At 39.8% G+C, this 12,704-nt stretch overlaps 1 protein-coding gene across 2 annotated transcripts in view; it reads right to left on the reverse strand.

Moving 5' to 3' along the window:
- Window positions 1-283: 283 nt before the first annotated feature.
- Window positions 284-12,704, reverse strand: part of SLC25A13 (solute carrier family 25 member 13) — a 1,915,284-nt gene continuing 1,902,863 nt past the window's right edge. For both annotated transcript variants that reach the window (XM_044065927.1, XM_044065926.1), the window contains exon 18: window positions 284-1,716. In XM_044065927.1, the coding sequence (XP_043921862.1) occupies window positions 1,530-1,716 (187 nt within the window). In that variant the 3' untranslated portion in view covers window positions 284-1,529. The remainder of the gene's footprint in view (window positions 1,717-12,704) is intronic.

A 12,704-nucleotide genomic window follows, 5' to 3' on the forward strand; every position in this document is an offset into this window, starting at 1 on the left:
AGTCTAAGAGACGGAAGGTTTCCTAACAATTTCAGTTCTTAAGACATTCAAGATGCACTTCTGCAGCAGTAGTAAAAACATTATTTAAATATTTTTCAGAAGTAGAAACATATATTTATTTATTTGACTACCCAAATGTCCATAAAAGACATATTTTGCAGAAATGTACAATTTACAAAATAAACTGAATTACCAGTATAAAACTACCAGCATCTCACAATACTTGTAGACAGGTTTGTTTAAAACAAAGCACAAAAAAAAAAAAAAAAACGTTTTTCCAAAGTTTGTTTTAAATGATTAAAAAACTTTATTGCTGGGATGGATCAAAACAATGCATTTCATGGACCAGTTCTGTAATGTTTATTGTTTTAATATGGGAAGGAAAAAATAAACAGTCTTTTTTAATAACTATCTCAATCCACATACTGTTGCTTCAGAGTCTCTGAAACACTGAATTGTTTTTACAGTTAATTACACAATGTACATATGTTTCATTACAAACATGATTCACTATTATAAACATGTGAAATGTAAAAAAAAAAAATTGCAGCTCAACGGTCCACCGTTACAGTGGTTCTGCTGATCTGGAGACATTGCCTACCGGGTTAAGCTGTTACTGACTTCAGTGCTAAGCAGCATTTAATCTCAACATGGCCATCATAAATGAACTGTTTAAAGAATAACAGCTGATATTTCTCAAAGGCATCTTTAACAGCCATTGTGTGTCAGTTAGTCACGTACATTTTCATAAGGCCAGATATTAGTGCTACAACATATCTGAGAATCAAGGAGACCCAGGATGTGCCCAACAGCAGACACTGCAAATTGTGCCTACAGTAGGCCATACCGATTTAAAAATTCGACATTCTCCCAATTACTGAGACCATGCAATGCCTCACAGAAAGAAATATACAGAATACAATGTACAGTATACAATTCAGAAATGTGCGTGAAATGCTTCAAATCCATTAATCATACTGGCTTGATTACAATACACAAGTTTATTCACAAAAAGCTGTGTTTAATACATCAGTGCATTGCTGATTTATGCTAGTAATAATTTGTTCTCAGCAACAGTCTTAAATGCATATATGTGAATAAAAATTCTTCAAGAGAAGGTCAGTCCTTGTTAACAGCTGGTTAAAACAGTCTGCATTCTGCTTTATCGAAGCACACTTTTAGGACTAAAACATTCATTGTCTGGGCTCACATAAAGCTAAGGTGCTGTATGTGACTAAACAGTTCACATTTTGAACTGACCTATAAAGGTATACATTCTAGACTCTTAAAAACAGTCAGTTGTATGAAAAGGAGGGAAAATGCATTTTTGGGAACCTACAAAGGGATTACAGAATGCACTAAGAATAAATTTTGAACCAACTCTATAACTTAGATAAATGAACTATTTTGCTAATTTTAAGTAACACAGACTCCATGTGAACCAGTTCAGACATAACAGAGTGCGGCAATGCACGTTGTAAAAACCAAGGAAATGGTAATGAATCACAAACGTGTTTTCAAAACTGTCTTCAAGATACTGGACTTGTGGCTACTGCAGCTGGTGAGGTAGGCATAAATCGTGGTAGGTACAGTCCAAATTTGCTCTCGATTCCTGCAAATGTAGCAACAGCTAGCTTGTACCCACCAATGTGGTCAGGATTAGCTGCTGGCAATGTAATCCTGGATTTTGGAAGGGGTTCAGATCCTTTTGGCTTCCTGATAACAAAAATAAATTTAAATAAGCAGCTTTTCAGAGAAGGTACACACTTTTTACAGAAACTAAAGAAGTCTTCATAGGCCATCAGTCTGCAGACTATTAAAAGCCTAGCCAATAACCAGAAGTCAAAATCAAACCCTGTCCCATTAAGCCAACCCTACGATATCATCACAGGATGCGTGAGCAGACACACACTTACATATGTATGTATATACATGTATACACACACACTCTTTTTATATGGTTTCACTTTAGCCCAAAATCTCGAATTTCAAAATACTGAGACCAAATTCTCTAAAGCTCAAAATGTTGAAAACTCAAAATACTGAATCTCATAATGTCAAAAAAAACACAGGACACCAACACTTACTATATTTCAGCACAACTACATACAGAAACAAATAAAAGACAACCCATATTATACCCCCCACACCCCCTGCTACTTAAATATATCAACTCAGAGATTGCACTTCACTACACTAAGATGAGTTATGTTGTCATACAGCAAGTTAGAAGGGTACATGACTAAGGTCAAAACAGGCGGTCATGAAGCACGTAGTGATATGTTTGCCATTTTGTTCTGTGTAGTGCGATCTCGGAGTTGATATATTTAAGTAGCGAGGGGTGTGGGGGGGTGCAGCCCCCAACATGGAGGGTGCAGGGGGGGCTTGACCCCCTGCTTATAGTTGAAGTGTAATATGGTTCTGTAAGTAGTTGTGGTGAAATATAGTAAGTGTTGGTGTCCTGTGTTTTTTTCGACATTATGAGATTCAGTGTTTTGAGTTTTCAACATTTTGAGCTTTAGAGATTTTGGCCTCAGTATTTTGAAATTCAAGATTTTGAGTTTTACAGATTCTAAAGTATATACACAGATGGGTCCACTTTGTAATGCCAAGATTTTACAATCTCGAAGCTCTGAATACCGTCGCTCAGAACTTTGAGATTGCGGAATCTCAAAACGAAAAAAAAAAACTAAAACAGCAAAACATTAGGAATCATGTTTTTGCAGGGGGCAAGCCCCCCTGCACCAACCACACTCCCTGCAACTTAAATATACCAACGCTGAGATCGCTCTACTATGAAGAGAATGGTAAAGTTCCCATTCTGCACTGTATAGCAATCTCCATTGACAGTTTTCGAAATTCCGCAATTTTGATGTTCTGAGCACTGGTATTCAGAGCTTCCAGATTGTGAAATCTTGACATTATGATGTGGACCTACACAGACACATATATACAAACACACACACACACACACACACACACACACACACACACACACACACACACACACACACAGCAATTTTACAGGATTAATTCTCTGTTAGCATGTCTTTTGGATTAGAGAACTACTGATTCCAAAGAAAACCCACAGAGACACAGGCAGGGCATGCAGACCTTTCACAGAAGGCATGCTAGGTGGGATTTGAACCAGACAGCTGTAAGGTACCAAAGCTTAACACTGTACTGCTTTGCTTCCCCGTGCCACATCTCAGGGGAAAGACAAATACAGTTTTTAGTGTTGCTGTCTTACTACAGTTTCCATTTGGAAAACACTTCCACTAAAGGAAATGACTAGAGGAAGTAAGCTTTGATGAACCGACTGACCACTTTCCTTATACTAGTGACAAAGTTATGTAGTATTCTGCTAAAAGAGGTAAACTGCTTCAATTTGCAGATGCAGAGTGCAGCTATAGAGAACAGAACAAGTATTTTAGTTTCCTGTTACACATTTTCCAGGGGGATACTAGAACACAAGGACAGATAAACTTAGAAAATAGATGACTAAATATTTGTTTTCTAAACTTTAGGTGGTCAACAGTGACTAGCCTTAGGGAAAAAGGAAGTGCCTGCTTTGGGTGCATTTAGAAAGTGAGCAACAATAACTAAAGTTTACTGAAAGGAAAATCAAATTGAAAGGGCAACTCTTCTTCTCCAAGTGCAACTCAAGCTCCTCTCCGGTAGAAACCTTGAAGTAGCTGAGGATGAGGTACAACTCAAGTTCCTCTCCGGTAGAAACCTTGAAGTAGCTGAGGATGAGGTGACAATTGACAAACTTTAGAAACCTCTGTTTTCACAGAGATACAATCACGTCTGTTGTGGAATAGGCAATGATACACATGCCAAGGAGCTTGAAGAAGGAACCATCTTCCATTTCGCACCTTCAGAATAATTAGACTTGTGTTCTAGGTAAGCAGTACAAACAATGCACAACAATTCCAAACAACAGAGAAGCTCCCACCTCCCTACTTAAAAAGACAATCCGATTCCTCAGATGAGAGCAGATGCTCAGCAAAATAATACCAACAACAATAATAAATGAATAAAAAAGCAGATGAGTTGCACATATCAGTGGGTCGGTGATTTGATTCCTCTTAACTCTATTATGTTGCTCTCCTAACACATCTGAAAATGTATCATTTTTCAATATTACATAGGGAACAATAAGTAAGAAACCACAGATGGATGTAATGCTCCACTGCACAACAGAGTTTATGAACATGGGATCTGCTGAAGCAGAAAAGAGTGAGACATAAGAACATATAAAAAGTACAGAAAGGATAAGAAAGACAAGAAAGCATGACAAAGATTTAGCAGGTGTAGAATAACATTTACTCATCATATCAGATGGCAGTAGATTACTGTTTTTTCTGTGCTGGTTTAGGTGTATGACCAAGCAAAACACATTGGTTGAACAACAAAGATGTTATGGTGCGGCTGGACACATCAAAGCAAACTTGCATGCAAATCAACAAACATTACAACAAACCACTATACATATAGAGGAATCTACAAAATGGTGGGTTGTTGATATGAAGAGTCACAATTAATAATAATAAGGGGAATATGTTGCTGTGTGAAACTGACAAAATCACAGTCATTCTCCTTTTTTGCTAAAAAGGCTCTGTTCTGTCTTTATTTCTTTTCATGAATAAACAATTCCAGGATGCTTTCATATGATCACTTTCAAAGTTGCTTCTCTGTAAACAAAGTAAAAAGCAAAATATTCTCCATTCTGTAAAACTGTTTTCCCATTCTCTGTCTTTATTATTTCCATCATGGACATAATGTAATTTATAGTCTATATTAACTGCATCATGTGCTACACAGCTCCCCCACCTGCATTAATTCTAATGAGCTAAGAACAGCTTTTGTAGGTTATGTTACGTTGCACATTAATTCTATCACATACAGCGTAGCTTTCTATTCAAAACCACAGCGCTGTACACTGCTTTCTCAAAATCTTGTACAAAATGTTCTATATGCATTGCTTCCCCAAAATCAATATGTAAAGCAAAATGCTTCACCTCCACTAAGGAAGATTGGTTTCCACAAAGAACTGTGTACTAATTTTATCATACACCTGCTACTGTTGCATGGTTTGATACTTACCTCTCTGACCGATTTCAGACAGTAAAATGGTGCTCTGCTCACTTTCCCCCTCTCCCAGTTAAAATGGGTGTTCCTCAAGGCTCCATCCTTGGCCCATTACTTTTTAACATCTTTACCAATCTTCTCCACTCTTTATGTCCTCAGTCATTTCTGGTACAATATGCAGATGACTCTACAGTTATCACCATTGCCGACTCTCCCTCTGAACTCATATCTGCTATACAGGCCTCCTTCAACTCTGTAGAAAACTGGCTCTCCAAAAAAACAACTTATCCTTAACCCCCCAAAAAACAAGCTTCTACTTTTTCTCCCTAAAAATCATAACCATGTCAAATCCCCCTTCTCAATATTGTCCCTAAATAACACCCCAATTGAGGTTGAACATGGCACAAAACTCTTAGGTGTCATTATTGATGACCAGCTTAAGTTTGACTTACATATCAATAAATGTATCAGGAAATCTCATCAGAAACTTGGTCTCCTTTATTGTAACAAAAACTTTCTCACCAGGGAAGCTAAGATAACTGTCTCTCATGCCTATCTCCTATCTAGTTTACTCTACTGCTCTCAAATTCTCACTAGTCTCAACTCAGGACTGTTAACCAAACTAGAATCCACCTATATCAAGATAGATTTGCTGCCCAAAATACTTACAAGTCCCATCACTGTCTCTCACTGAAAGACCTAAATTGGCTCGGACTATCTCACCTGCTCCTTCTCACTCAGCTTCAGATCATTCACTCAGTCCTCTAACAACCTTTCTACTGTCCTACCCCCTCTCATCTCTAATCTCCTAATATTCACCCACCAGGCCTCTCCGTAGCTCCAGTCAAGGCCTCCTGCAAACCTACAGACCCAAAACCAAATTTGGCTGCAATCTCTATAGCTACAACCCTACCAAGGCTTGGAACAACCACCCACTTGAAATTAGGTCCCTTGAGCAACAAAAACAATTTAAGGCTGCTACCAAAGAATACCTGCAAAGTAAATGGACTTGACACTGTAATCGTCCTCTGTAATCCTTCTTCCACCCCTAACTTTGTCCCACCTTCCACTCCCACCTTCATACCATCTCAAATCTCACTTACTCTTATTACCTCATTACTTAAACACTACTCTGGATGATGTTAACCTATTTAATAATTTGCTGATGTGTATTCTTCTTCTTCTTCTTTCGGCTTTTCCCGGTTAGGGGTCGCCATAGCAGATCATCTATCCACTCATGATTGGCAGTGACGTTTTACAGTGTCGAGTTGCCAGCTCGGCACCTGACCTTCCACAGAAGGCACACACCGACACACTTAGGGCCAATTTAGAGTGTCCAACCCACCTGCAGCATGTCTCTGGGATGTGGGAGGAAACCGGAGCACCCAGAGGAAACCCACGTGGCCACAGAGAGGACATGCAGACTCCACACAAAAGGCACCCCAACCGAGGATTGAACCAGAGAACCTCTTGCTGTGAGGTGACAATGCTAACCCCTGCATCACCGTGGCCGCCCAATTTGCTGATGTGTATATGATCTTTAATTTCTTCTGTACTAGTTATTGTACTCATTATGCTTTTTTTTCATTAATTACTCTACTGATTACAAGTTTTTTTCTTCTTCTTTTGCTGATCAATGTATACTGTAAATGTCAGTCTGTATTACTTGTTGGAGCTTTTCTCCTCGGGCCTCCGCTGAAAAAGGGTTACTTAGCTCAGATGGACAATCCCGGTCAACAAATGTAAAATAAATAAAAATACACAGAAAGTATGTATATGCTGTCTATTACTTGTTGGTATGTAAAATAAAGTGAAACACCTCACTTCCTTATATTTGACTATAACTTGTCACTGCTGTGCCCACTGAATAGTGCATTACACTACAAACACCGTGCTACTGTATTTTGCTTCCTTAATAAACAGCATCACTATCAGGCATCTCTGAGTAGCACTTGTCAAATGAAAAAAGGCAATGTTGCTTCGGCATTACACAGTACATCAAATGATACTTAGAAACATGTTATGTCAATTATACAGTGATACGTCATTGTAACCAAAAATATACCAAATATACACTGAGAAGGACCGTAGTTCACTGCTAATGCTTACTTTCAAAAATCACTTTTTATTGAAAACAAATAAAAACAAACCCCTAAGGGTTAAAACTATTTTACACACAGGCTAAGCACTTTCATCTGCTAACTGCAGACTTCATCAGAACAATGAAATGTGTGTTTCTCCCTCCTATAAAATACATTTTAAAAACAAATCAAGCTCCAATGGGAATGCTCAATCAATTGACCTTCTCATGAATAAAACATAACCTTATGAATATTCATTAATTATGATCATTCAGCCTACTCAGTTTTATGTTACACCCTGTTAACACACAGTTTCTAAGTTGTTGTTTTGTCTTTCGGTTTTTCCCGGTTAGGGGTCGCCACAGCGGAACTCCGGTCCGCTAATGATTGGCAATAGATTTTTACGTGCCGAGTTGCCGGCCCTGACACACAACCTTCAACGAAGGTACGCCCATTCACACATGTCTGCACACAGAAGACGCTTCAGCTGAGAATCGAACAGGACAACGTCTTACTGTGAAGCGACAATGCTACCGCAGCACCACCACCGCAGTTTCTAAGTATACCTATAAAATAATCACATATGTATATGTATATTACATTTTGGTATAAAAACACATTTATACATTGTTAAATAATTTGTGCTATCTTAAAAAATATATGTACTTCTTTAAAACGCAACATTACACTTTTGTTGTATAATATAAGGACACATGGAGAAAAAACAAAAAAAAACCATATATAACATATAAATACTCATTTGTGCTATATTAAAATATATACATCTTTAACACTCAATATCCACCGGTTACAGTACGAGGTGGATATCCTGAAGGGAAAACGAACAAGGCTGATAGAGGTGCTCAGTCAACCAAGCTTGCATAATGACAACCAACCCTGCGTGATGATGTCATCGAGGAATTTGGGGGAAGGGAGGGGCGAGTATCAGAGGGCTAGAGACAGAACAACCCATGGAAGTAATGGAGGGCAGCATAGTAGTGGAAACGGATGCTCTTACGGGGTTGCAGCCAGCTAGGAAGTGGTGTTGGTGTGCGTTTTAAATGAAAAACGTACAGGCGACAATTCGGATGTTTATGAAGCTGCAGGGGCTAAGCCGAAGAGAGTGGCCACTACTGGGACATATTCAACAGTTGCACAACGTCAGTACTCAGGTACTGTGAATTACTCAACCTTCAAGAGTAATAGCAAACAGCAGGCAACTGCTAGTAAAAGAAATATTAATGTATTATGTGGTGCAGGGTTGGAATCCTACTTAGAGCAACAGTTTACTTTTAACAAATAGAAACTGAGTCCTATAGACAACTGTGTTGACAACCAACAAGAAAACTATGAAAAGACTTTGAAAGACTTAATATATAACTTTGGGAAACAGCTGGGGGTTATTCGAGGGTTACAAATGGACAATGCATACTTAATTAAATGCATTAAGTTAAAAATTGTACCCAAGGGGCTTCGATTTTTCAAGATACCAATGGGAATGGAATTAAATGCAGAAAATAAAAAAATAATGCAATTTATTGTTTGACAGTTTTGGTTTTAAATTTATGGAGTTTTTAATCAAATGTAATGACAAGTTATGCCATTTGTTAAAGGATGTTGAACAACTGAATGAAAAAATACAGAATGATTTGTTATTTAACCAGTGGGAAAAAATATATGTGAAGCAATATGACTTTGTAGATGATAAGAGTAAGAAAATGTTTAATAAGAAGTGTCGCAAATTACAAAGAGATATTGAACAGTATGATAAACAAATGGCTTATATATGGAAGAAGGAAGACAGAGCACATAATAGTACTTATGGTAGAAGTAGGAAATTTTACCCTTACATGGATAGAAATGAAAATAGAACACATTACAACGGTGAAAACGTTTTTTTTAGGCAGGACTCAATAATGGACAGGGGAGCTCAGGGATGCATGGAGGGGGGGAGAAAGTACAGTTTTGTATTTACCATAAATGTAGATGTTAGAGTGTCTTCACTGCTGCAGTCATTACACTTGGGTTATCCTGCCGTCAGGCGGTCCCACAGTCGGCCAGAGTTCCAAAGTCTTGGTCTGGCGTCGGTTGCTGTCGCTTCTTCCCTGACATCAGTGCACAAGGGGTATATAAGATGCAGCCGACGCCATTTTCTTCAGTTTTTCTTGCCACAGATGTCAGGTGCCCCCAAATAGGTAGGCAATACATATTGCTAAGAAAACATACAACAAGGTAAAACAAAATCTTCAGTTACCAGCAAATACATCACATAGGTAGTATAGGGTAGAAAGGTATAGATTAGTCCCAGCTAAGAAAGAGGGGATGGCGGGTGGGTAACCAGGACTGCAGCAGTGAAGACACTCGAACATCTACATTTATGGTAGGTACAAAACTGTACTATGTTCATCGTGTTTCACTGCTGCAGTCATTACACTTGGGTTGAATCCCAAAGCTGAGTTAGGGTGGCTGGTTCTATAGAGGATTTGGGGTGGCTAAGAGGCCCTGCAGCACTGCAGTGGCAAAGCCAGCTCTGGATCTAGAATAAAGAGGCAAGTGATAATGCTTGGTAAAGGTGTGCACTGAACTCCATGTTGCAGCTTCCAAGATATCTTTGGTAGGTACTCCTCTAAGGTAGGCAGTTGAAGTGGCTGTTGCCCTGGTGGAATGTGGCCTAATATTACTAGGTACAGGTTTCCCATGCTGTGTGTAGCAGAACTGGATACAGTGTCCTATCCACTTTGAAATGGTCTGCTTTGAAATAGCCTTACCCTGTGATCCTGCAGCATATGCTACAAACAATTGCTCAGTTTTTCTGAAAGCTTTTGTTTTGTCCAAGTAGAAATGTAATTGTCTGTGTATGTCCAAGAAATGCAGAAGTCTCTCCCCTTTATTCTGGGGATTTGGATAAAAAGTTGGCAAGTGAATAGTTTGGTTAAGAGCCACACTGGATACCACCTTAGGCATAAATGAAGGGTTTGTTCGTAAAGAAACCCTGTCTTGGTAAAAAATGATGAAAGGCTCTACTGCCATTAGTGCCTGTAACTCTGAGACTCTTCGTGCTGAGGTCATTGCCAGAAGCAGAGCAGTTTTCCATGATACATATTTTAATTCTGCTGAATTGGCTGGCTCAAAAGGAGGTAAAGTTAGTTTTTCCAAGACAAAATTGAGGTCCCAAGTTGGTGTTGGTGCTCTCCGGGGCGGTCTTATGTTTTTAGCCCCTTGTACTGTTTTAGCAATGGATGAGAGAAAATAGGAGGATTTGTGTTGTAATGAGCCGAGATGGCAGAGGCGTGGATCTTAATGGATGAAAAGGATAGTCCTTTGTCCAGCATCTCAGTTAAGTATTGTAATATCTGAGGAATATTTGGGACAAGAGGGTCAAAGCTTTGAGTTTGGTTCCAGGCAAAGAATCTCTTCCACTTTTCTGAATAAGATTTCCTGGTGCTAGGCCTCCTGGCCTTCAAAATGACATCCATAACAGCTTTAGAGAGAGGTGTTGTCTGCTTGACTAATGAATCTGCCATGCAGCCAGGTTTAAGGTTTTGAGCTGACTGTGCAGGATCTGATTGTTTTGTTGAGTCAGAAGGTGTGGAGTTTGAGGTAAAATCCATGGTGGGCCTTGAGATAAGTTCTTTAAGCTTGGGTACCACTGCTGGCGTGGCCAGTCTGGGGCAATCAGGATCATCTGTGGTTTTTCTTGTCTGGCTTTTAGGAGTACCTTTGAAAGGAGAGGCAGTGGTGGGAAGGTATAGTCCTTGTGCAGAATTTTTGTAGTTGGCAATTCTTTGGGGAGGCAAAGAGATCTATGTCTGTGCATCCCCATTTTTGTGTTATCATGCTGAATACTTGTGGATTTAATTTCCACTCATGAGGATCCATGATGTTTCTGCTTAAGTCGTCTGCCAGAGTGTTTTTCTTTCCTGGCAGGAATTGTGCTTGTAGATGAACTTGATAGGCTAGAGCTGTGTCCCACAAAGTCATGACTTGTCTGCATAGGGGATAAGAATGAGTGCCCCCTTGCTTGTTTATGTACCACATAACTGTGGTGTTGTCTGTCTTTAGTAATAGTTGTCCTGGATGCAGAAGGTCCTTGAAAGCTGTTAGGGAATTTTGTACAGCCAACATCTCTTTTTGATTGATGTGAATATGCATTTGGTCTGCGGTCCACTTGCCCTGAATACATTTTCCTGACATGTGTGCTCCCCAGGCATAATCCGAAGCATCTGTTGTTAGTGTCTGCCTGGCTGTGGGTAGAGTGAAAGGCTGTCCCTGGTTGAGGTGACATGCCTGTGCCCACCATCGAAACTCCTGTTGTAGGCAGGGAATTAGTGGTATTACTGCTTCCAAACTGTGACAGTGTTGAGTCCATACACTTTTTAGGTACCACTGTAATTTCCTCATATGCAGTCTGGCATATGGAATTAATAGCATGCAGGATGCCATGAATCCCAAGGCCTGCAGACTTTTTCTTGCAGGGAGTTGGGTCTTTGTTGCCATCAATTGAAAGTACTGAGTCAGTTGTTCTTGCTTGTCTGGCGTGAGATAAGCCATCTGGGCCATTGTATTTAAGCTGGCACCGAGGAATATTATCTGTTGTGAGGGCACTAGTTTTGATTTCTTTTCGTTTACTGTGTACCCCAGGCAACTTAATAACTTTTTTACAAACGCCAGATGCTATAGAAGAATGTCCTTGCTCTCTGCTTGAATGAGGCAGTCATCCAGGTACGGATAAATTTGAATTCCTTTTTGTCTGTAAAATGCAATTACTGGTGCCAGGCACTTTGTGAAGACCCTGGGCGCAGTAGATAAGCCAAAGGGCAGTGCAGAGAATTGGTACTGCATTGAACCAGCTATGAATCTGAGGTATCTTCTGCAATTTTGTCTGATAGGGACATGCAGGTATGCCTCTTTGAGGTCCAAAGTAACAAGCCAAGCCTTCTTGCCCAGCATGGGAATAAGCTGCTGTAGTGTCAACATTTTGAATTTTGGAACATCCAGGTAAGTATTTAGAGTAGAAAGGTCTAGTATGGGTCTCCAGGCTTTGTCCTTTCTGGGGACCAGAAAAAGTCTTGAGTAAAATCCTTATCCTTGTTCCTGTTGTTGCACTTTTTGAATAGCTCTCATGTCCATGAGGGGTGTAATTTGTTTTTGTGCCTCTGCCCATTGATTTTGTGGCAGGTCTGGCATTCCTTTTAACCTTGGTAGAGTGTGAAAGTGGAACCTGTAACCTTGAGACACAATATTCAGAACCCATTTGTCTTGGGTGATTATATGCCAATTTTGAGAAAAAAGTGCAAGTTTTCCCCCTAAGGGAGCTGCCATAAGGTAAGTGCTTGGCATTCAAAGGGGGAAGTCATTGGGACTGTTTCCTGTAAGGTTTTAACTTGTCTTCACCTCCTTTTGGGGTTGAAGCACCCCACTGTCGTGGTCTGCAAGAGCCTTGGGGCTGAGATCTGCCTCTTGGGCGTCTGTATCTGCCTCTTTGTGGTCTGTCCGACACCGGAAAGGACCAATTCTTTGAAGGCCAAT

Source organism: Protopterus annectens, chromosome 3.part0 (assembly GCF_019279795.1).
Source record: "Protopterus annectens isolate FY-2018-M chromosome 3.part0, PAN1.0, whole genome shotgun sequence".
Classification (NCBI taxonomy): Eukaryota; Metazoa; Chordata; order Ceratodontiformes; family Protopteridae; genus Protopterus; species Protopterus annectens.